Here is a 26902-nt window from a genome sequence, read left to right as displayed (position 1 = left end):
CATATCAGCATAGTGCTCAGTTTGTGTGACAAAACCAAAGTTTTCTTTTGAATTTTTTTCCCGAATATTTTTAATCTGTGGTTGGTTGAATCTATGGATTGTAGACCCCATTGATGTGGAGGGCCAATTGTACGCTTCCTCATCACAGAAGGGATCACAGTACAAGGCTGATTGAAATAGAAGTAAACAGTTTGTTCCTGAAGAAATCTATCCAGAATCTAAAAGTGGAGGGCAATTGGAGGATAATTGTTGATATTCCCTTGTGCAAGGCACTTGGATGAGTAGTTGCTGACCAATTGCAAGCACTTTTGGAAGAAGCTGATTTTCTAAATTATTTAAACCTGTCTTTTGTCCTGATCTAGAGACAATATCTGAACTCAGTGTCCTATTTGTCATTTTATACAAGGGACACCACTTTACTATACCTTTGTATATAATGATATGAGCATCCACAGATTTTGATATCCTAGAACCAAACCCTAGAAGCCCATTGTATAATCGGCTGGACACAGACAGCCACTCTTATTACATATAGCAAGCCAAAACAAGCATGTGTCAAAAATACAGATGGCAATTCAAAAAGTTTTCAAACTTCTTGTCTGCATTCGTTCACCTCAACAACTGAATGTAATAAAACTGCTGCATGCCCCACCCCTCTATATTATGGTCCCTGGATTCATGCCAAATGATCCCTGTTGAGGACAGGGAGGAATACGACCCTGTTGGTTCTCTTGGAATTTTGTATAATATTGGTATGACTAGTATTTTGAATGCCAGCGCTGTATTATGGTGGCTTTGTTCCTTTTTGGAGGTCTGCTTCCAAAAGCTAGTACTAGGAAATTATTGCTCTTTTTCATTGCTTTTACATACATGGTATTATATAGAGTTCAATTTTTATTCTTGTTGTGATTTTAAATATACATGAAATTGGTGGGGAGGAGTTACCCAAAAATGTAGACTGGGGTGCCACCTCTATGTAGATGGTATGATGCACCTGTCTTTTTTTATAGCTAAGCTAGATGAGAGTTTGGATGTACTGAATCATTGTTCGAGCAGGGTAAAGGACTGGATAAAATCCCAGTAAAGTAGATATCTTTTCAATGCATGTTTCTTCTTCCAAGTTTACTTGGCTGCACAGCTTGTGAGATTGTCTGGACAGAGGTAGTCAGGCGACTGTATCCATGCTCTAGTAACCCCTTTTTTGGTTTACACCAGTGATTCCCTAAATGGGCGCTACCACCCCCTGGTGGGTACTGCAGCGATCCAGGAGGGTGGTGATGGCACCTATTAGGACATGGGGGCGGGGCCAGGGGAGGGGCGTGGCTGCTTCCCAAGAGCCCGAGACATGGCTGAGAATCTATACCTCTCCTGAGGTGTTTGTTGGGACACAGAGGGCAGAGCTACGGAAGGGAGTGGGACCTCCTTCCAAGAGCCCGAGACAGGGCTGAGCCTCTATACCTCTCCTGAGAGGCCTTTTAAGACCTCTTAAAGGGTGGGGTTGGGGCGGTGGCGGGGCCTCTTCCCAAGAGCGCGAGACAGGGCTGAGCCTCTGTATACCTCCCCTGAGGTGCTTGTTAGAACACGGGGGCGGGGTATAGAGGTTCAGCCCCGTCAGGCACTTGGGACCCCTCCTCTAGCGCCGTCCCCTGTGTCCTGGCAGGTGCCGCAGGACAGGGATAGAAGCTCAGCCCTGCCTCAGAGCTCGTAACTCCACTCATCCCAGTCCTGGCTGCCCGTTTGTGGCCCCGCCACCCCCGCTCTCAGCCCTGCATCTTGTATTAGGGGAGAGTCTCAGCCCCGCACTCTTGAGCAGGAGCCATGCCCATCCCTCTAAGCCAAGCCCCCCTTTTCAGGGGGCACTGAGTAATATTTTTTTCTGAAAAGGGGGCAGTAAGCCAAATAGTTTGGGAACTATTTACACAATCAGTCGCATGTAGACTTGCTCTGGAAAAGAGTTTCAAAAACTTTGGTTAATTCAAAATAGAGCTGCCTAGCCTTTTAACAGGATGAATACAATCATTTGGCATTTAAATTTAATCAGTGGCACATGTTTCAAGTCTGTTTATACACAATTTCATATGTTGGTGTTGACTTTTAGATCCCTGAATACTTTGGGCCTAGAGCTTGAAAAGCACATCTAATCCAGTTTGTGTCTGGACCCTAAGGTTGTCTTTGGAGAGCATTCTTCAAGTGCCCACTAAATATGGTAAAGAGTAGGCAATCACTGCTTTATGCGCAGAAATGGAAGCTCAACAGCACCAGCATCTTCTATATACATATATGAGTGATGAAATCCCGGCGACCAACAAAACTAAAGGCCCCCCAACCTCGAAATTTAACAACACAACCCATCATCCATGCCTCTACGTTCATACAGCAAAAAGAAAAGAAAAATAACGTCCTAATTAGAGGGAGAGGAATAATTGTTTTTATCCAATTGCTGCCAGTTAGAAGGCTAAGCTCCGCCCACTTGGTATCCTAGCAACCCAATCAGCCCAGGAGACAGGCAGAGTTAGGCCGCACTTAGGCCTCTTCCACACTGCCTATAAAATACAGATGATCAGATTTGCACTGGATTATATGGCAGTGTAGACTCAAGGCCCTTCCACACAGCTATATAACCCATTTAAATCTTATATTATCTGCTTTGAACTGAATTATCTTGATTCCACACTGCCATATAATCCACTTCAGTGTGCATTTTATACAGCTGTGAAGAAGGGGCCTCATATAATCCAGTTCTAAGCAGATAATATAAGATTATAAGTATACAGTAGAGTCTCACTTATACAACATAAACAGGCCAGCAGAACGTTGGATAAGTGAATATGTTGGATAATAAGAAGGGATTCAGGAAAAGCCGATTAAACATTAAATTAGGTAATCATTATACAAATTAAGCACCAAAACATCATGTTATACAACAAATTTGACAGAAAAAGTAGTTCTGTGTGCAGTAATGCTATGTAGTAATTATTATATTTACAAATTTAGCACCAAAATATCAAAATGAATTTAAAACACTGACTACAAAAACATTGACTACTAAAAGGCAGACTGTGTTAGATAATCCAGAACATTGGTTAAGCGAATGTTCGATAAGTGAGATTCTACTGTAATATGAAATAATTACTGTGGTAGTATAATACAGAACAATATAATCTCTAAAACCAGGATAGTAAATAAAGAGCAACTCTCTGAAAGCAGGGAAATTGGGAATTCCACAAAGGAAACAATCAGGGCCAGCTAACACCTCCCAAGAAATGATTCTTCCAAAAAGGAAGCTGAGAAGGGAGTGAAGCAGTGTGTATTACCAAAGTCATTATCATTACTATCGTTGTTGTTGTTGTGTTGCTGTAAACCGTGAAAATGAATACAATCTGACTCCAAGTATTTAAAAACACTAAAATCAGAATATATAAAAATTACTGTGGTATAATAAAACATAACAATACAATCTATAAAATCAGAACACTAAATAAAGAACAACACTCTGAAAACAGGGGAATTCCACACAGGAAACAATCAGGGCCACCTAACACCTCCCAACAAAGTATTCCCATCACCAAAGTCTGGCAAATCCTCTATTTTCTGAGGGCCACACATAGTAGAAGCACATAAAATCTCGCAAACAACACCACTCTGTAAACAAGGGAATTCCAGACAGGAAACAATCAGGGCCAGCTAATACCTCCCAACAAAAAATTCACTCAGGCAGGAAACAGCCAGGCTTTAAAGCTGCAGGGCCATTACATGCTAATCATTTTGCCTAATTGCAGCATTAATACTTGCCTCCAACAGACAAAAAAAATCAGAAATATTGTATATTCACAACCTTTACGAAATAATATCCCCTGATGGCACAGCAGCGTGTTAAAGCGCTGAGCTGCTGAACTTCTGAACTGAAAGGTCGCAGGTTTGAATTGGCGGAGCGGACAGAGCCCCCACTATTAGCCCCACCTTCTACCAACCCTAAAGTTCAAAAACATGCAAATGAGAGTAGATGAATAGGTACTGCTCCTGCGGGAAGGTAATGGCGCTCCATGCAGTCATGCCACATGACCTTGGAGGAGTCTACGAACAACACCAGCTCTTCGGCTTAGAAATGAACATGACCGCCAACCCCCAGAGTCAGGCATGACTGAACTTAATATCAGGGAAAAGCCTTTACTCTTTACCTTAACTACCACCAATTCTTCAATACTTTATTTCCCATACCACCATACTTCACCACAGCAACGCGTGGCCGTGCACAGCTAGTAGGACAATAAAAATAATGTACTTTCTGAGGTGGATAAATTAACCTGCTTGTTAAAGGAAGGAACATTGGAATTTTTTTTGAATGATTGGAAATGTTTTATTGATCTTTGCATGAAGAAGAATAGGATTTACCAATTTTAAATTTTGAAGACTAATTTGAAAAGAATTTTTGCTCAAGATAAGAGCCAACATTCAGAAACCTGGAGGGCGATGCCAATGTTATTCTTTGTAGTTGAATGAAGATATCGGAAGTCAACTACTTTATTTTTTCCATTCTCTTTTCTTTTCTATTTTTCATACTGTTTTCTTGTCACTTTTTGTGTTTCTATTCATTACTTCTAATCTTAGTTCTCTTTTTAACTTTTAATGTAACTTTACATTTTTAAAAATGAAAATGTATTTTAAAAAGAGTAGACAATCAGTAGGCTGAGGATTTTCTCAGCTATGAATGCCCTCCCCAAGGAGGCACATCTATGCTGGCATTTTCTTTTTTTTCCAGGACATATAAGAGTCTTCCAGAATCCTCACCTGACTGCTCTCTTCTAGTCTGCCCAGTGCAGTGATGACGAAGATGATAATCCTTATTAATGTTATTTATGCAGAATGTTCTTCAGTCCAGTTTCTTCAATTTCTGAACCTCAATTAGTTTCATAAACACATCATTTGTTTAAAAAGTAGAGGCTAGCATACCATTCTGAAGATAGATACCATATCAATCTACTTATATAAAAAGTATCATGATACTCGCAATTGCATTATCATCCTATTTCCAAAAGAATCTTGTCATGGAATCTGTCATTTTCAGTACTGCAGCACCAGGAATAGACATTTTCGTTATCAACCCAAGCCTGATTTTTCCTACTGAAATGCTGTAGCAGATTCAGATTCTATCAATGGAGTCCTTGGTGGCGTAGTGGATTAAAGCTTCATGACTTGAAGGTTGGGTTGCTGACCTGAAGGCTGCCAGGTTTGAATCCCACCTGGGGAGAGTGCGGATGAGCTCCCTGTATTAGCTCCAGCTCCATGCAGGGACATGAGAGAAGCCTCCCATAAGGATGGTAAAAACATCAAAACATCCGGGTGTCCCCTGGGCAATGTCCTTGCAGACGGCCAATTCTCTCACTCCAGAAGCGACTCAAGTTGCTCTTGACAAAAAAAAAAAAAAAAACCCACACAAGTGAAACTTGTCTTGTTTGGTTCATTATGCATTACTTGTTAAAATTCTGTTCAATAACCTCATTCTGCTTCCTACAAGCCAACACCAATAAGGAAGTCTAATAATTATTCTAAATTATGCCTATGATATTGTGATCCTATAGAAAGTGGAATTTCCATAAGTATTGCATAGTTTTCACCATAATATTTTTATACAAATGAGTACACCTGATTTAGGGAAAAGATGGTAGAATTAACTTTATATTGTGTTTGTGACTATGATATGTCATAGCTTATGTGGCATAGCATATAAATGAGGGAGAGATCACAAACTAAGATATAGTGTGAAACTTTCAAATATACTTGCCTGAATATTTTGAGTTTCATAGAACCATTAGGAAGAACTAATTGAAATGGAGCTAATGGTCAGTATGAGCACAGGAGAGAATTAAATAACTTTGTATTGCTGGATTTTATGGCTTTGATGGATTTGTTTCAGCTTGTTCAACCTGAGGACGTCGATGGGATCCTTGGGGCAGTGAGAGTGACCACGTGTACTCTGAATCCTTGCCCTTCTTGGCTTATCAAACTTGCCAGTGGGAGATTGGCAGATTGGTTTGTGAGGATTATAAATGCCTCACTAGATCAGTAACATATTCTATCGAACCTCAAACAGGCAATAGTAAGCCCTAGCCTGAAGAAGGCGTTCCTTGATTCCAGGGTATTAAATAACTACCGACCAATTTTCAATCTCCCCTTTTTGGGCAAGGCTCTAAAGCGGGTGGTTGCCTCCCAGCTCCAGGGATTCTTGGATGAGACCAACTATCTGGATCCATCACAGTCTGGCTTCAGGCCTGGTCACGGTACTGTGACAGCTTTGGTCGCCTTGGTGGATGACCTCCGCAGAGAGCTCAACAGGGGAATGTGTCCCTGTTGTTTGTCCTGGACGTCTCAGTGGCTTTCGATGTCATCAACTATGGTATCCTTCTGAGATGGCTCTCCAGAATAGGTATTGGGGGGACACTGCCATGTAGTGGTTCCGCTTCTTCCTAGTGAATCGTACCCAGCTGGTGAAGCTGGGAGATACCTGCTTGGACCCCTGCCTTTGACCTGTGGGGTCCCGCAAGGTTCCATTCTATCTCCTATGCTATTTAACACTCTGTGTGGGGCTGCCTTTGAAGATGGCTCAGAAACTACAGCTAGTGCAAAGGCTGTTAACAGGAGCTAATTACAGGGAGTGGTCAACCCCCCTGTTTAAACAGCTCCACTGGTTACTGATAAGTTTCTGGTCCCAACTCAAAGTGCAGGTTATCACCTATATAGCCCTAAATGGTTCAGGACCGGCCTATCTTCACAACTCCATCTTCCCCTACAAACCTACGCGATCTCCAAGATCTTCTAGGGAGGCTCTTCTCTTGCTTCCTCCCCCATCACAAGCACATGAGAGAGGGCCTTCTCAGTGGCCCTCTGGCTCTGGAACTCTCTCCCCAGGGAGCTTAGGTTAGCACCCACTCTTTCCATCTTCCATAAAGAACTAAAAACATGGATGTTCTGCTGTGCATTTGACTAGACAATGCCCTAAATAACCTGGCTCCAATCAAGACTTGAAATATGCCCTGGCACTTTACTGTTGTCTTCTACTCAAAGATATTATTCCCCATGTTACATTGCTCACCCCCACTCATCAGACTTATGCATTTTATCTATTAGCCCTATTTTCAAAAGTGAGTTGTGCCAGCCCGCCCATCCATGCCTAGAAATGGACTTTATTACAGGCTCATTGATGGTTGGTTTGAGATTGTTTTTATTCTATCACAACTGCTATGTTGTTTACAATTGTTGTTTTTATTTTGTTTTATGATATTGTGTATGTAATTTAATGTGATTATATTCAATGATGTTGACCGGGTCCGTCCCCATGTTAGTCACTTCGAGTCCCCTTGGGGAGATGGAGGTGGGATACAAAAATAAAGTTGTTGTTGTTGTTGTTGTTGTTGTAAATCTCCCATTTCATATTGAAATCAAAAGGAATTAATTAAATTTGCAATATTTTGATACAATATTTATCAAACTGTTATACCAGAATATTGTCAATTTTATTATTACTTATATAATATAATATTTATCAAATTGAGAGTCAGCATGGTATATTGGTTTGAGCATTGGACTAGGACATTGAGAGGCCAGCATTCAAATACCCATATGGTCTTGAGGAAATCACACACTCTTGACCTCAGAAAAGGCAATGACAAACCTTCGCCAAACAAATGTGTCAAAGAAAATGCCATGCTTAGTTCACTTTAAGGTCACCCTAAATCAAATTTGATTTGAAGACACACAATGGTATTTATTAAATTATAAGAAAACATATGTCCTAATTTGTTTGATTTCAGTATTTTCTAATTGAAATAAATGGGCTGAATTCTGCAAATTTAATCATTATCTTCATGATTTGTGTGCTTATTACTAGTCTGTATTGTAGCAAAAGAAATCCAAAATATATTTCTTCGTATCTAGTCCTGAAGCATTCTTTAATTGAGCCATGGAGCGGAGTATTAATAGTCCCCCAGAGAACCACCTGTCACTGAAATGGTCTTACAGCTGATGGCTTGTGTTCTGCAAATTCTTTGTCACTACTGCAGTGTGGCTCCATAGCTTTTGAATGTGCATTCAGAAGATACATGACAACATTAGTGGAAGTTAATGTGATCTGAATGCTAGGAGTAACCGTGATGATATTGATGATGATGATATGAAAACTGGATTTTCAGTGTTCAATTCTACTCATAAGTTAGTGTAGTTTGGGAGGAACTGTTGTGAACATTATTAAAATCTGATACATTGTGTGGCCCACTTAAAGTGATGTGTTGTTGGGAATTGTTTCAATATATTTTGAACCCCTGGGTACCCCTATGACCACATCACCACACAAGAGTCCAGAATATAAGCAAACAGTTTATTGTTAAAACACATAATAATATAGGAAAATCAGGAATAAGGAAAGAAGATGTATAATAAAAAAAGGGTTAACAAAAGGTGATAACCAGGCAATAATCCAAATGTCTCATGCCGATCCCAAGGTAACATAGACCATGAATAGCCAAAAAGTCACAAAGTACAGCATAAGTCCACAAACAAAGGTACACTTACTAAAACTTGAGTAAGAATACAAAAATAAGAACATAGAAATCTTCCAGGATACTTGAATCCAAAACCAAGGCTTGATTTGAAACAAGAACTAGAGAACTCAGGCCTAGCTTCTCTCTTGAATGCTACATTGCCTGAACTAACTCTTAGGTAAACAACTTGCTAATTAATAGACACTTATGAAGTCATTTCTTTTCTCAGGAATTCTCTCCTCAGCTTTCCCACGTAAGCGCTCTGACTGGAGCTGCCCTTTTTCTGCTCAAATCTGTAAATGAAGGCTTTTGTTGACCTTCATAGCTCCAGGTATTTTCCCTTGGGAGTCTTCCGTATCACTTAGCTCTTTGCCCGACTCCTTATCTAATTTTGCAGTTTCTGGCTCCTCTGACTGAGCTTGGAGCCTTGTACTTTCTGAGAGAACCATCATTTCTCTGACTTGAATTTTCATCACTTTGTGCCCCAGGAACTCTCACAGTAAATCCCACAATTCACTCTAAACTATCAGTGAACTCATCAGCCTCGGGTTCAGGCTGTACTACAACAAGTTCAGAATAAATATACATCAAACAAATACTCTGTATATTACTAAAAAAGGATTTTAGTGATTAGTTGTAATAATAGTTATAATAATACACAATAATAATAATTTATTTAATTAGTTGTAATAAAAAATAGAAAACCACCATGGTTTATTGGACTATGACTCTGGAGACCAGAGTCATGGAAACCCACTGGTGGCCTTGGGCAAGTTTCACCTTAGGATTGCCTTTAAGCAGAAATATCTTGAAGGTACATAATAGCAATAGTAGAAAAATGCATATTTGAAAGTCTTTTCATATTTGCAATTAAGAAATCAGGCATATGTCAACTGATACCAATAGATAATTCCATTGGTTCTGGTTCCAGAATATCCTGATTGTACTGGATATCATTGACCTGATACAGATGTCACACTCCTCATCCATTTGTTCCTCTCCCTGCTATATTTCAAAAAGAACTTGAAAACTTTATTCTAGAAAGCCTTCATGATGTACAGATTTGAGATATTTACTGATATTTACTGATGCTTGCTATTTTGCTGGTACAGTACAGTCTCACTTATCCAACATTAGCTTATCCAACATTCTGTTACTTTCCCCATACAAGATGGTCTAGATGCTGGTCACTTTTGCCTTTGTGTTGGCATTCTTTCTGTGATGTCCCATGGACCCCCGGGCCGTGAACCTGACTCCATTGTGGACAATAGCAATGAGGAAACAGGTTTAGTGCCAATTCAGCAAGACTCTGCCCCGTTCCAGATGTTCCCTATTGACAATTCCAGTTCAGTGCTCATTAAGAAGGACCTTGGGATGGAGTCTTCTCTTCCCAGCTCTCCCCCCTTTGATCGAAAAATGTTTGTGCAAACGGACAGACAGGAGAGAGCGGGACAAAGACGAAATGCGAGATTAGCAGCAAGGGAATCTCTTGATTAGCCTATTTCCCCTGAGAACTCTCAGGGAGGATCGCATCTGGTGGAGATGTTTGCTTTAGCTCTTTTCCCTTGGGAAAAGAGTAGTTGGACACCTGCTCTGAGCAAAGATTTGGAGTTCCTTAAAAGTTCTGTGCGCTGGCTAGTCAGCGCGGAGTCAACAAGTCAGTTCGAAGGATTAGCTTCGGTTCCAGCCAAGTGTGGACTGCGTTTTAAGTCCGCTACCTCCCAGTCTCGTTGTGCCTTGCCTTGCCGTGTTTCTTGTCTTGTTTCGCCGTGTTTCCAGCCTTGCATCATTGTGTCGAGTATCCAGTCTTATCTTAAATTCCTTGCCTTGGACTTACTTTGAACTCTAGTAAAATCTTGGACGTTTTCCCCACTCAAACTGCTTGGAAGTTTGAGTGTGTTTCGGTTTGGATTATAACTTTGAACTCTAATATTATATACTGGACAATATTTTACTGGACTATATTTGACCTTCCCTGAAAGGTCTATTGCTGAACTATATATTCTGCTTATTTTTGTTCTAATTTACTAATTCCTTAATAAAGATATTAGACTTATTGGCCTCTGTGTATTGGTTTCCAGTGCTCTTGCTGCCAGGGCGTGACACTTTCATTGTCATAATTTTAAACTAGTGTACATCTCTGGTATATTGTTCAATGTATTTATGCTGTTGTTTTTGTAAATTGCACTAGTCAGTCCTTGCCCCATGTGAACCGCCCCGAGTCCCCTCAGGGAAATGGTGGTGGGGTATAAAGTTTTTATTATTATTATTATTATTATTATTATTATTATTATTATTATTATTATTATTATTATTATATCTCTAGCAGAAAGTCTTGTTTATTGTCTGGATCTGTTAGGAACACCTTAGAATATTGTACTTGGTGTACTATAGTAGGAGTGAATAACTGCCAAGGGGTGCATCGACCCCTTGAAGGACCTTGGGGAAAAATAATTTTCCCCTACTCAAAATACTTTCCCACAACTCCCTTGACATATATGTATAGGGGAGGAGAGAGAATATTGCTGTATTTTTGGGTCCTTCTCCTAAGGCCATTTTGATTTAGTATCCAATTACTTGCTGAAAGACTTTAATTACAGTTTTTAAACCTTTAAAGAGGGCTGTGCATCTGTTGCCTTCACTGTTGGCTGGAAAACCATTGTTGTACAGGTTTATCTGTACAATCCTCCATCTTACTAGTTGACTGCATTGTAGTTTTGGCTGACTTCGACAGAAAATATAGGAATATTTTAAAGAAAATAATATTTCCACATTCACTAAGGATAAAACCAGCTGCCATTCTATGCAAAACTGTTGCAGGACAAAACAAATTCTTTTCCATAAGGAAAAAAATAGTTTGTTCATTGGTATTCAGTCCCAGTTGTAGCTCTGTGAGTTAATTTGATTATGATCCTCATTGTGTTTCTGTCAGATTTAGCTGATGTAACTGAATGTTTGACTTTTTTCAGCATTTAGACAATCTTTTCTTTTGATTTCAAGATACAAATAACAACAGGAAAGCGAAATTGTTTGTCATAATAGATGGTTCTGAATGTTTGTGTGTGTGTATATCAGGCAGTACCCACTGACAGACAGTATGTTTTGGCATGAATTACTGAAATATAAATGGTTACTATTGAATGGATGGCCAGTGCACTTGGTGTGTTTATTTTTGCTGAAATCATTTCAGTGGCCTGTTCTTCTCTTGAGTGATAAAATAAAATAAAATAAAAATTTCCAATTTAGCTCTAACAAGGAGGGATCCAGGTTTCCGAAATTGCCCAATTGACAATAAGCATCTAGATTCTTTGTCATAACGCATACCTGAAAGTTATCCAGTCCATTACTTTGTATGTGACTTGATCTTGATTTGACGTCTTAGACCAGTGGTTCTCAACCTGGGGTCCCCAGATCTTTTTGGCCCACAACTCCCAGAAAACCCAGCCAGTTTACCAGCTGTTAAGATTTCTGGGAGTTGAAGAATGGGGGACGCCTGGCTAGACAGCAGTACATGTGAAAAAGATCTTGGAGTCCTGTGGACAACAAGTTAAACATGAGCCAGCAATGTGATGCGGCTGCTAAGAAAGCCAATGGGATTCTGGCCTGCATCAATAGGGGTATAGCGTCTAGATCCAGGGAAGTCATGCTACCCCTCTATTCTGCCTTGGTCAGACCACACCTGGAATACTGTGTCCAATTCTGGGCACTGCAGTTGAAGGGAGATGTTGACAATGTGTCCAGAGGAGGGCAACTAAAATGATCAAAGGTCTGGAGAACAAGCCCTATGAGGAGAGGCTTAAAGAACTGAGCATGCTTAGCCTGCAGAAAAGAAGGCTAAGAGGAGACATGATAGCCATGTACAAATATGTGAGGGGAAGTCATAGGGAGGAGGGAGCAAGCTTGTTTTCTGCTGCCTTGCACACTAGGACGCAGAACAATGGCTTCAAACTACAGGAAAGGGGATTCCACCTGAACATCAGGAAGAACTTCCTCACTGTGAGGGCTGTTTGGCAGTGGAACTCTCTCCCCCAGACTGTGGTGGAGGCTCCTTCTTTGGAAGCTTTTAAACAGAGGCTGGATGGCCATCTGTCGGGGGTGCTTTGAATGCGATTTCCTGCTTCTTGGCAGGGGGTTGGACTGGATGGCTCAGGAGGTCTCTTCCAATTCTCCTATTCTATGATTCTAAGACAAAAACACCTGGGGACCCCAGGTTGAGAACCACTGTCTTAGACCTTCCCTCCTAATATTATAGGGAGATTCATAGTCTTTACCCATTTAGCATGAGAAATCTGACATTGGAACTGAAAGGGGAAGCGAAAAATCAGTGATTGATGTCTGAGCATAATTAGGAAGATAATCCAGAGTCTGGAATTCTGTATGTGGTGGATTACATTTAGTTCTGTTGCTGACACTACTTGGACTGTTTTATTTGGATTCCTTTACTGCTTTCTTTTCTTTTGTATGTGTAATGCTTGAAGAACTTGATTGCTAAGTAGTAGAAACATGCAAGAAAGTAACATAAAAAGTTGTTTTTTTTTAAAAAAAGAGTACAAAATAAAATCATAATCTATAAAATATGAAATATTCCACATTGCAATGATTTAGGAGTCTCATTTGTGATTCAATAATAGTTGTTCAAAGTTCCTAGATCCTAATAATGAAAAAATAGAAATTGAAATTACATTTCTGGGCCAAATATTTTTTATGTAACAGACTAAATTATAACATAGCTAGTCTGTTATGTACAGGGATAATGTTCCCAGTCTCCTGACCACTAGATAAATGTGTTATGCAGAAATCATTAAATTATGGTGAGAAAAGCGGAAAACCTTAGTGAAATCAGTAATATAGGTATGAAACCTAATTTTTTGGCCTCCTACACAAGAGTAACTCCTGTAACCTGTGGCTGTATCCCCCAATCTTAGGTCTCTTCGACACTGCCATATAAAATCCAGATTATTCACTTTGAACTGGATTATATGCCCCTGTAGACTCATATAATCCAGTTCAGAACAGATAATGTGGATCTTACTCTGGCCCATACTGCCATCTTGTCCGATCTAGATATTATACCCATTGCTTGTAGAATCACCCAATGGAGCAATTTGCAATTGCTTTTATTAATGTTTTAACATTGTTTTTTAAAATGTTGGAATTTTAATTATGTTTAAGTTATTTGCTGTTATATTGGTTTGTTGTATCTTGTATGATGTATGTGTATTGAATGTTTTACTATGTGTAAACCGCTCAGTCCCCATGGGAGATAGAGCAGTATATAAATAAAATTTGTTGTTGTTGTTGTTGTTGTTGTTAACTATCTGCTTTGATAATCTGGACTATATGGCAGTGTGGAAAGGGACGTTAGAAAAAAATAGGTTTACCTACCATGTCAAATTTATTTTACCGGCTCAGTATTTCTGATTTAGCATGATGGGTCTCAAAGGAAGGAGCTAAAAGTTAGTTACAACTGTGCCTTGAAATTCTGAAGATGCTGCGCGAGTGAATTCAGCGATTGTCTATACCAGCCACGGGCAAACCTCAGTCCTTCAGGTGTTTTGGACTTCAACTCCCAGAAATCCCAGCCATCTTACCGGCTATTAGGAATTGTTGGAGTTGATGTCCAAAACACCTGGAGGGCTGAAGTTTGCCCATGGCTGCTCTATACAGAAGTATGTTTCTTTTCAAAACATCTGTAATTCTTTATAGGATCCATTGTACCCTCACAACACTCCTGTCACATATTCCCAGCTAGATGAACAATCTGTTCACTTGTGCTGGATGTTTTGTATATTAAACTAAATTTATATACTTTTTTAGAAAAACTAGAAAAATAATGTTTTCAAAATAGTATTAAATTGATGTAAAGACTGGCATTAAACATGTTCTGGAAAAGAATGGAACCAAAGAACTGATTATTCTCCATCTTGGGAGTGAGTGGGCGAGTATTGCCATTATTAAAACTTTGTCAGCTTTTTGCAACCTTTCATACCTCAAAAGCTAATGCTAACGTTAGTATGTGGTAATGGTAGGTTCTAAAGTTTTTAATACATTTAGATATATTTTTGCAAGAGGAGAACACTGTTGTGTAGTCAAATTGAAATTTGGAATATTTAGTGACCATTTAGTCCTGAATGTTACACATTGTAGATGCAAGGAATTAATGTAATGATATTTTATCTATTTTGTTCTTTATATTTTATCGGTTGAGTTCTGTTTGATTTTTCTGAAGTTTCATGTTGTTTATAGAAGATGTGTTATTTCTATCCAGTACATTGTACAGTACAAAACAACATTTTTCCATGGAGTTGTTCTATTACTGCAGTGTGCCAGAGATTTATTCTTTGCGCTGGTCTGTAGAAAAAACCCTAAAGAGAATTTCCTGCTGTTCTAGATAATTGAATATCATCACACTCCTTGCTGTTTCTATGTGAATTAAAATGCAACATTGTTCACAACCACGAATAGCTGCCTAGGTGTTTGAAATCTTTCACATAATTTTAAATCAGTCTTGTTGAATAAAATGTTTTGAAACCTGATCCATGTTTATCTAGATTTCTTAATGTCATGTTCTGACCTGTCTTCCTGTTCTGAACATCTGTCTAACTTTTCTTTACTTTGGTATATGATTGTTTTATTTTTTTAATTATTAATTTCTTTTTTTTCTCTTTCTCCTTTTCAGTCTTCATTTGGATGACAGTTTCCAAATACAGTTATTGTTACAGACTGTGCTAGGAATAGTGTTTAAAATACAACTGGAAAACCTTTGTGGATTTTTCCCCTTTGAAAGCAGAGTTAAAGAAACATTCTTGCTTTTGTTTTTGTGTTATTTTAGCAATGTATCTTTAGTTAGCCTGCAACTCCCATGTTTGGTAAAAAAATGTCAAAACATGGGATCCCCCCATTCACGAGACTGCAATTTCAACGGGTTCTGAAACGTAGCATTTGTCTCCCTCCACACAAAAGTAGCATTTGCAAAGGCTCCATTGAACACTGAACAGGGGAGAAAGGTTTGATTTCCCCCCTGTTTAGAGTACAGCTTGTAAAAGTGAATTTCAAACCAGGGAAATACTTTCCCATCATTACACTATTGTGCCCCCCCCCCCATATGATATATTTTGGACAACTGTTGTTGAGTCTTGATGAATCCAGCAAAGGTTATCCCAAGGTGTCAGGTTTACCCCTGAGATCTCAGAGCCTAGGAATAGCCCAATCTATGAACCACATGTATCTCAGTGTTAAGGAATATGTGGTTTTTCTTGCCTTTTGCCACTCTATTCAGAGAGCGGAATTGCTCCTTTTTTTTGGTAAGAGTTAAGGTACAGTCGTCACATTGAGCCCTGGTTGACTCAGGTTTTTGGGTGGATTGTTTGACTAAATTTTCTATTTATTTATTTTTATTTATTTACAATATTTCTATCTCACCTTTCTCTACCCTGAAGGGGACTCAAGGAGGCTTTACATATAGTTAATCACATATTAGCTCACCTCTCTCTCTCCTGATCTTCTGTAAGAGAGTAAAAATGTTTGTTTATTGTACTGATTCTCCAAACGCTTGGTCACAGAGCTACATTTTTACTCTCTTACAGAAGATCAGGAGAGAAAGAGGTGAGCTAATATCCCTGGGGAGGGAGTTCCATAGCCGAGGGGCCACCACTCAGAAGGCCCTGTCTCTCATTCCTACCAATTACGCTTGCGAAGAAGGCGGGACTGAGAGCAGAGCCTCTCCAGATGATCTTAAACTCTGTGGTGGTTTATAGAGGGAGATATGTTCGATCAAGTAAGCTGGGTCAGAACCGTTTAGGGCTTTATAGGCTAAAGCCAGCACTTTGAATTGTGCTCAGTAGCAGACTGGCAGCCAGTGGAGCTGACGTAACGGGGGGTTTCTATGCTCCCTGTACTTCGCTCCAGTGAACAGTCTGGCTACAGCCTGTTGGGCCATTTGGAGCTTCTGAGCAGTCTTCTTCAAAGGCAACCCCACATAGAGCGCGTTGCAGTAATCTATTCGGGATGTAACCAGAGTGTGGACTACCATGGCCAAGTCTGACTTCTAGATTTGTACATGAGTATAAATTTTAAAAGCTAACATTTTAAATGAGTAGATTTTTCAAAGGCTCTGTACAATGTAATGTCTTCCTTTTTGTTGTTGATTCTGTATTCTGTGGAATCTAAGACGTTAACAAGTTTAACATTTTAACTAATATGGTACTTTGTTTCTAAGATGCTACAATGTAACATTGTTTTCCATTTTTGTGGCTGATTCTGTTGAAAGAATCAACACTCTTTTACATATTTTCTGGAATCTACAAAATTAATAAATAAACATCGTAACTGAATAATTTGTTTTAAAGGAGCTGTAGTATAGTATTATATTCTGAAACATTGATGCATTGGCACTTCTACTAGAAATTCTGAATTTTTAAAAAATGATTTTTAAAAATCAACTGTTTGATTAGACTATTTTTATTACAATCCTGTGTATAATTCATGTGTGTTAAACTGCTGATTATTCTTATAATCTAAAACCCCCTTGCTTATAATGTGAGCCTGGGATGAGTGGATTAAGGATTTACAACTAGTGGTGATTAGGTAAACATCATATGCACAAGCACATCATTAAACAGTTTAAAAGAAGGATATTGATACAGATTATCATTTCAACACAGAGTTTGTTAGGTCATGCTTGTCTTCTTATGGCCTCATTGCAATTAGGAATTTGTGGTTTCCGCTCTTTTACAAAGACAGTTCCATGTCACAAAGCAAAATCTTTACTAGTGGTGCATTGTAAACATAACTCTTAATGTGAAACCATAATGTTAGAATTATGTTATTTCTGACAGAAGAATAAGTGTAAGCCTGCATATTGTAGTGAATGAAACTCAATTTTAGTCCGCTATGGCTGAAAAATATGAATGTATAGCACAGACAGAGGAATTGTATATGTTTGTCTTTAGAAATAAATCTTACTGGGGTCAGTGAGTCTTGAAACTCCAAGGTAACTGGGTAGAATTACAGCTTAAATTAGAACAAAAGGCAGTTATTTCTTTACTGAAAGAATTTAACAAGCATTTAACACTTGCTTATAGAGCAGATGCCTCAGAATATAATAAATGTCTTAAATTGACCTCACTCTGAACTTAAAATATATTTAATATCCTATTTTCAGCACATATGCAACATTGAATCTCCTAAATTATGGTCATGTTATGCATTTTTTTCTTTCGGATTCTTAAGCAGGCACATCTCTGTTTTTTTTCATTATTATTTTTTCAGTGTTGCTAGGGCAGGAGTGGACACAGTGCCATCTGCATACAACTTCAGAATCATTTGTGCATTCTCCTGTGCCACATTTTTTTGTAATAAAAATGAAACAAAATGGAAAAATACGGATCCCAAAAGCCTCCAGAAAAAGTGATTTTGCCTAGAATAAAATAACAAAAGTTTTCTTTTACGATCTATAAATTTATGTGAAATGGTATGGATTCCCATCCCACAGAAACTAGAAGTTGTTTTTTGTTTGTGAAAGAAGAAAGCATGAGGGATTGTGATCCTTTGTGTGTCCCTAGGGAAGAAAATTTCCCCCTGGCACCACAAGGATACCAACTGTTCTTCTGTCTCCATATGACAACATGGAAAAATCTGTGTTTGATAACTGTACATGTTTCACTACCATAACATTAATCACTAGGAGATACCTTTAATGGTGGTGTTTATTCATTATTTTTGCATGGACTCTCAACAGGGAGCTTAGTGAAAATTTCAGTACCCCAGGCCTCTGTCATCACTGTCAGAGTTGCTACCTGCCACCCCATCTCCCTTCCCGAGAAAAGGTTTTCTTCTCTTCAAAGAGGAGAAAGTGACTAGGTGACTAGTGGGAGCAGATCCGAACCGGGGCCTCCTTGGCGTCATGCAAACCTCAATTGTATTTTCTCTAATTCAGGCAAGGGTACTTGCATTGTCCAACATCTGCCCTTCTAGTACTTGGGGTATTCATATTAATCGTTTATTACTATTTTCTGTCTATCTATATTATACATAAACATTGCCCAGTTAAGGTTTTCATAATGAACATGAGGAGAAAAGTTCTGCTAGCCCTAACTCCCTTACTTATTAATGAAGAAGGTGGACTACCATGCACATCTTATGAATGCCTGAACAGGGTTCAACTATATTCATTTACTTGTGATTATATAGCTGGATACATATACATATATCTTATGCCATTTTCCATTCTTCTCAGGTTACATAATTTAATGTAATGCAAAGTAGATGTTGATGGATACATGCTTTAATTTAATTGCCTGGTCTGAGTGTCTTGCTGGAGTTCTCATGATAGAAATAGTATGTGATGGTTTTATGATGTTGTTTGTTATCTGGGATTATATCTATCTATCTGAATGATTTTTTTGTAATTACTGTTCATCACAACATGCCACAATATCAATTTGAAAAATAAAAAATACCATGCTTGCAGCACACTGTGGGTCACTTATTTAAATTTCAAATATTTCCTCATACACATATAAATCATATTGTATCCCCCCTCAATGTTCTTTTTTTCCTCTTTTAGGACTTGATGACTGCCTGCAGCAATATATCAAGAATTTTGAAAGAGAGAAGATTGGTGGGGACCAGCTACTACGAATCACTCACCAAGAATTAGAAGATCTCGGTGTTACTCGAATTGGTCATCAAGAACTTATTTTGGAAGCAGTTGACTTACTCTGTGCACTGGTAAATATCTGTGGAATAAATGGGAGGAATTGGGAATATTTCTGACATAAATATAGAAATTGTATTACCGTACGCCATGACCTCCTTTCCTGGTGTGGGGAACCATGAAAGTAGACTGGTAGCACATTGGAAGCAAGAAAAGGGGAGAACTGACCAGAACTGATTGTTTCTGTGAAAACGGGGCAGGCACGGTGAAGGCTCCGGAATATGAGGAGGGGAGAGGGGAGGGACTTTGCAACTGCAGTGTATACTTTGGGAAATAAAAGGAAATTTATGTCTGTGAGCTGATTTTGTCGCTAGAGAACTGCAGGGCAGGACAACCACATCAAATTTGACAATACAAAAGAAGACAAGATCAATTGGAATGCAAATAGCAGTTGAAAATTCAAAACATTTTATGCATGGATACATACAATTCAGTTTAGCCTTATTGCAATAAGAATGTTTTTCATCAAACTAGAAATTACTATTTTCCTTCTAGGATAGGTTTGTACAAATCAGCAAATGACAAGTGGTTTTATAAATCTCATGCATCTCTTTTGCTGCTGCAAGCAAGTAGCTTTTTCTCAGATAATACAATGAGATAATCTGTTGGAGGTCAAATGCTAGCGGTGTCCAGGACCAGAACTGGCAGTGGTGAAGAACAGAATGATCCACACTGATTTAAGTTTAAAACTCTGAACATTAATTATATGGCTTTGCAAGATTATGTTTTGTTTGATTTAATTGTGTCTGTGTTTGGAGTACACTGTCCCTTATTTGGGGGAGACTGTATGCTAGTTTTTATTATTTACTTTATTTATACCCCACCTTCCTTCCCGAGGGGACTCAAGATGACTAACAGTCAAACACTTTGATCAATTTAAAACAAAGTAAATATAAAAATACAGTTAAAATACAATAAATAAATTAAAATACATTTAAAATACCTAGTCCCCACCAAAACCTCACTCACAACCTCCCTAGCAACCTGCCCCTTATCCTTCTTCAAATGCAAGAAGTCTTGACCTACTTGTGGAAGGCCAGCAGGAACAGAACCATCCTGGTCTCTCTTAGGATGGATTTCCATAGTCTGGGAGCAGCCACTGAAAAGGTCTTCTCCCATGTTCCCACCAAACACTCTTGAGTGGGTGGGAAGACCAAGAGAAGGCCCTCCCCAAGAGATCATAGATGTCTCCCAGGTTCATAGAAAGAGATGCGGTCCTTCAGATAACCTGGACTGGAGCCATATAGAGCTTTGTGGGTTAAACCCAGAACTTTGAATTGTGCTCTGAAACGTGTTGACAGATGTCACAACAGAGGAGTTGTCCACTCCTTGTAGCCAGTCCCAGTTAGCAGTCTGGCAGCTGCTCTTTGGACCAATTGAAGTTTCTGAGCACTTTTCAAAGACAGCCCCTACAGTAGTCTAACTGGGATGTAACCAAGGCATGTACCACCATGGCCAGATCTGGCTTCTCAAGGAATGGACACAGTTGGCACACTAGCTTTAATGGTGCAAAAGCAGTCTTGGTCATTGCTGATATCTGGGCCTCCAGGTTCAGAGCTGAATCCAGGAATACTGCCAGACTGCAAACATGTGTTTTCAGGGGGAATATAACTCCATCTAACACAGGCTGAATCTCTATTCCCAGATCTCTCTTTTGACTGAATAGAAACATCTCTGTTTTGTCTGGATTAAGCTTCAGTTTGTTTGCCCACTTCCAGACCCTTGCTTCCAGATACCGCTTTAGCACAGGAATTAGTTGGAAAGGAGTGATAAGAGTTAGGTGCCATCTGCTTATAGATGGCACAGCACTCCAAAACTCCAGATGACCTCTCCCAGTGCTTTCATGTATATGTTGGACAGCATGAGGGACAACACAGTGTTCTGAGCGACCCAGCACCAAATTCTGAGGATGTCCCTCCAGGAAGGAATGGAGCCACTGAAGAACAGTACCTCCAAGGCCCATCCGAGAAAAGCAACCCAGAAGTATACCATGGTCAATGGTATTGAAAGCCACTGAAAGGCCCAGGAGAACTGGACACATCCCCCCTGTCCAGTTCTCTGCCTAGGTCATACACTAAGTTGACCAAATCTGTCTCTGTCCCATAACCAGACCTGAAACAAGACTGAAATGGATCTAGATCTGCTTCATCCATGAACCCTAGGATCCAATGATCTAATGGTTTGAGAAGGGACATGTGAGTCATGTTAAATATTGGAAAGGAGGTCATATTGAAGATGGAGTCAATGATGTACTTCATTTGGATCTGATGGCGTACTTAATTTGTCTAGTGCCAGGAATTTGAACTTTGTCCTCACCCTCAGACTATAGTTCTTTGTGTAACCAAACCCCAGCTCCACAGCAGGTTTTTAAGTTGCATGAGGACAGTAGGTTCACAGATTCTGATGTCATCAGTGCTAACCAGTGGAAACACCATTGAATCTAATGGGTTTGAGCTGTAGGCTGGAGTAGTTTCATTGAATAAGGGAGGGTTCATATAGGAAAGATGTGTGGAATCATGCAGAGATGTGTGCAGCAATGCAAAGAATGTGAGAAGATGTTTGTGATCCATGAGAATTGTGATTTGCAAGGGAAAGCTTTTAGATCAGGCAACAAAGATCCAGTACAGTTTAAGGTAGTCCCCTTAAATCCCAAATTCATGTAACAAATTACTCTCTAGATACGGTGGTCTCTGTTGGCTATGTTGCTTTAGGATTTGAGATTTTTTGTTGATTCCTTTGCCATGATTAGATGAAATCATTATGATGTTTAGACTTAAAATGGCTTATCATGTCTATTGTGGTAACACAGTACTCCTAGCAGTACCATTTCATCCTTATGGCACTGCTTACTAGAGCCTTGGTCACAAACTCTTAATTCTTTGTGTTAAGTAATTATTTAAGATGCTACTGACAACTGTGAAATGTTTAAATGGAAAACATAGTCATGTAACTAGGTTTAGTAGATCTGCCTAGAACAATGATATTTCTATGAAAGTTGTGAGATCTGAGGTGTTTGATAGCTGCAATTATTCTGGAGCAATCTGTTTTCTTCACTTTTGTTAATATCATCTATCCTGGAATAATCAAGCAGTAGAGCACCATATTAAAAATCTTGATTCCAAAATGGGAAGTGGGAATTATATTTTAATGTTTCTTTTATAATGGAAAGTATAAAATCAAGTCTCAGTCCCCAGCATATTAAACTGACAGAGCCTGGAATGTATGGTTTTGGGACTGCAACTCCCACTAGCTGTAACTTATCCAAAGTCAGGAAAGAATTGTGCAGCCCACCTGTATTCAATCATTTTCAAAGTTGCAACTCATGATGTTAAAAATTGTGGGGTTTATTGTGGGGACTAAATAAGTAGGAATCTTTGTGGATTTCTTGTGAAATAATAAGTTGGGAACAAATGGAAGATACACTTCTAGAGAACTATGAGCTTTGGGTCTTGTCCAGTCACTTTGAGTCTCGTTCAAAAGAGGAAACTGGGATGTAAATAAATATAATCATCATTATCATTATCATCTTCTTCATTTACTTACATTTCAACACATTTATTTTAATTATAGCTTGAAAGTGGAAGCTTCAAAATATGGTTATCATGTAACTAATAAAATTGTACTTACAAAAATCTATTAATTTTATAGTATATTTTAAAATGCATTCAGTAAACATCAGTTTTACTTTAATTTCTACTTCAGGTTTAAAGGATCTGAAAGCTTTCACTACTGGGAATAAGAGAGGACTTTTTTCCTCTACAGTTAGTAGGTGCATTTTAGATAACATGAGGTTAGAGATTTAAATAGCTGTTATATAGTTTTACTAGGTTTTCCATTCTCCTTAGGTGATGGCATGCTACCATGATAGCAAGGCCTTTTAATAATGTAGCCTCTGATAGCTTTTGTTTTTAACTGGCTCCAGATTCCTCCATTTTCTGCAGTCTGTGAGAGGAGAAAACCTTCCCCATGGTTATAAATACCAAATTCAAGAAATAAATTGACATGGAAAAAGTAGAGAAGTAAATAAATTTGCTTCAATGTGGATAGTTTTCAAATGTCCATGACAATGATAGAATGAAGATATCAGAAGGTGCAGAACTATTGATAGTGATGGTTCATAAATTTGATAAACCCTTTCCTTTTTTACTTCCTCGGTTACTTTTCTGAAAATGAGTGTTTTGGGTAGTTTCTGCTTGACAATGTAGAGCAGACTAAAATTCAGAATACATAGGAAGTTAATTTTGTTTTCTATAACATTGGTGGCTTTCCCTGATTCGGCTTGTTGCTTTCTCTCATAAATAAGGTGATGCTTGATTTATGAAAGTTCAGCAGTTATAGCTCGGTTTCTCACAAAAAATAAAAGTAAATTGAATTAGATTTGTAATTATTGTCTGAATGAACTATACTTCTATACTTTTATGAATACGTCTAGTAATACTCAATGCATTTTAATGATCCCAAACCTTAAAAGTAGCGGGGAGAGAACCCAAGTACTGTATATTTTTTCCATTTCTCCCCCAAATTTCTTAATGGCTTTAATTTTTGGAAAGTTAATAGCTCTTCATGACAAATCATGCTCATTTTCATGTATTAACTGGATACATCAGTTATTAAATCGCACACATAAAATGAAAGAGGTTATGTAGAGAGTTAATGTCTGTTAAACAATGGCATAAAACTAGAGGAATTCATCTTCACTTGGAATATGAAAATGTTTTAGTTTTTTGCTTGATTGAATACTTATATCTTATATATAAACCAATCTAAAATATAGAGTAGCCTCTGTGTTTGTTTAGTCTATGTAGATTTTCTTTTCTGAAAAATAGGGACATTTTATAACAAGTATGTTCATTCACGTGTTAACTACATATGATTGGACTTGAAAGCATCCTTGTTGTTTCAGTGCTTTCTGTAAAGATGAAGAGATAACTTCCCCTCATTTTCTTTTACATGCAGAACTATGGGCTGGAAACAGAAAACCTAAAAACGCTTTCTCACAAATTGAATGCATCTGCCAAAAATCTTCAGAACTTTATCACAGGGAGGAGGAGGAGTGGTCACTATGATGGCAGGTCGAGCAGAAAATTACCAAATGATTTCCTTACCTCAGTGGTGGATCTGATTGGAGCAGCAAAAAGTCTTCTGGCTTGGCTGGACAGGTAAACCATTTTAGAAATGTCATGGATGATGGCTTGTAATACATACATATATGCATAAAATTTGTTACAACTTGTACCATAATTTTAGCTTCCAGTGAAATTAATTAGCTTAAAAGCAATTAGTTATACAGTAGAGTCCCACTTATCCAACATAAATGGGTCAGCAGAACGTTGGATAAGGGAAAATGTTGGATAATAAGGAGGGGTTAAGGAAAAGCCTATTAAATGTCAAATTACATTATGATTTTACAAATTAAACACCAAAACATGATGCTTTATAACAAATCAACAGAAAAAGAAGTTCAATACAGTGTAACGTTATGTAGTAATTACTGTATTTATGAATTTAGCACCAAAATATCACAATGTATTGAAAACATTGTGTCAAGAGTCAGACGCCAGTTAACAAACAAAACAGAGTTTATTCCGAAGATAAGCCAAAAATAACATAAACACAGACAGTATCCTTGAAACACTTCACTTATCAGTGTTTCAAGAGTAGTTTGGACAAAAATAACTCAAAAACAAGCCACGCTATTTTCCCATGCTGGCATTCAATAAAAACTAAAAGACGCTTCAATTCAGCTTTGGATAACAAATAGAGTTGACTGCAAGAAAATATGCAAAATAAACGAAGGCTTGAAACCTTCCAGAAGCTGCAGAGTATAACTGAAAGTGCAAAAGCCTCTTTTGGCTTCAAACCGTTTCTGAAAACAGACAGCCGGCTCTGCGGATTTAAAGGGACAGTTCCCAAAAGAAAAACAGCAAACTGGCTTGAAAACAAACAAATTAGAAGAGCAGTAAACTGCTTCCACGGTGCAGATAAAGCCAAAAGCTTCAAAGGGATGATGAATAGCCGTCGTCAGGAGAATCCAAGGTCAGGTCAGGAGGCAGCAGCAAATTCCGAAAGGCAAACCAGTAGTCAGAAGCCGGGAGTAGTCGTCAGTCAGAGGGCGTAGACAGAAGCCAGGTCAAATTCAATCCAAAATCCGAAGAGGGTGCAGTCATCCAAACCAGGTCCATGATAAGACACAGCGAGAGCCAAGCCAGATAGTATCAGCAGCTAGAAATAGTAATCAGAATGCAGTCCAAGGAAACCCACACAGTTCCATCCCTCTGCTGCAGAGCAGTCCCAGATAACTTACATCCGAATCACAGTCCAAGTCCAGTCTTCACGGAAACACAGAGATCCCAATGGCGCCTCAGCAACACCTTGCCACACGCAAAGTGCAGTGGCCAAACATTCCCATTTTATTCCCCTTCCTCCTGGGTGACCAAACACTCACACCCAAACACCAGGTGTCCCAAATCTACTCAGAGCCCGAACTCCACACAGCTAGAGCTCGTGGATCCGGAGTATCTAGCAATTCGTCGGAGTCACAATCATCCTGCCCACACTTAGCCCCATGAACACTTAAAGAACCATCCTCCCTTCTCCAAGCATCCCAAGTGGGATCAGCTCCTGCAGAAACCCCAGGTTCAGTAGTATCCATAGGCCCCAAATCCCCAGACATCTCCGGTGGCTGTGCCCATTCAGTGCCCACTTCCCCAGCCACCACCTGTTCCTCAGCATCCATTTCCCCAAACTCCCCATCTGAATCTTCCTCAGAAGATCCCCCATATAGCTCTCTAAGTCGCTTCCTGCGCAACTCCTCCAGTGAACCCTCATCACGAGGGTTTTTTCTTCCTCTTCGAATCCCATCACCATCAACCATAATCCCCGAAGGCGCAGTCACAACACATTGACTACAAAAACATTGACTACAAACAAATTTACTACAAATAAAGATAAAATTGCATAAAATTACAGCAACAACATTGTCGGAAGTTACATCCATAAAAAGTTCAGTCCTTGCTACCTAGAGAAACAGCTGTGGGGGCAGACTGCGTTGGATAATCGAGAACGTTTGATAAGCGAAGGTCGGATAAGCGAGACTCTGCTGTAATATTGATTGAGATGATGGGTAGATTGAATAGATTGACAAAGTTCTGCTTTCTAGGTCTTAATGGATCGTAGTTTTAGGAGCTCTGTGATTATGAATGCTGGGCCTTGTAGTCCAACAGTATCTGGAAAGTTATGCATTGACAAGGCTTGGTCTAACTATCAACATTGCTCAGAGGTAGATCACAATATAAGTATGATAAATGTTTGGAAAGAGTTTTCTGAACTGAGAAGATTTCCTCCCCAAACAAGCTGTGTAGATGACTCCTAGAGTCTATACCACTTGGCACAGCATAATTTACCTTCTCATCCAGGACTTGGTTTTATCTCAGATTGACAGTTTGCAGAATGTTAGTGTTGAACACAAAGTAAGGAAGTGACAAGATAATATTTTGTTAGTAATGCTTCGCATTTCCATCTGAAAACATTTAAGGAATGAGAAGACAGTCTTGAAACCGGGAGGCTTCTTTTGTATTTGAATTCTTCTGTACAGGGCAAGAGTTGGAACTTTTAAAGAAATAATTTAAAAATCCTTCAGGTGAAAAGCTTT

At 38.9% G+C, this 26902-nt stretch overlaps 1 protein-coding gene across 6 annotated transcripts in view; it reads left to right on the top strand.

The window, feature by feature from the left end:
- cnksr2 (connector enhancer of kinase suppressor of Ras 2) overlaps nucleotides 1-26902 on the top strand; it is a 205540-nt gene that overhangs the window by 15003 nt on the left and 163635 nt on the right. For all 6 annotated transcript variants that reach the window (XM_003218904.4, XM_062977212.1, XM_008107310.3 and 3 more), the window contains exons 2-3: nucleotides 19102-19265; nucleotides 24208-24410. In XM_003218904.4, the coding sequence (XP_003218952.1) occupies nucleotides 19102-19265; nucleotides 24208-24410 (367 nt within the window). The remainder of the gene's footprint in view (nucleotides 1-19101; nucleotides 19266-24207; nucleotides 24411-26902) is intronic.

Source organism: Anolis carolinensis, chromosome 3 (assembly GCF_035594765.1).
Source record: "Anolis carolinensis isolate JA03-04 chromosome 3, rAnoCar3.1.pri, whole genome shotgun sequence".
Taxonomy (NCBI): Eukaryota; Metazoa; Chordata; class Lepidosauria; order Squamata; family Dactyloidae; genus Anolis; species Anolis carolinensis.
This window is presented reverse-complemented; position numbering and strand designations above follow the sequence as displayed.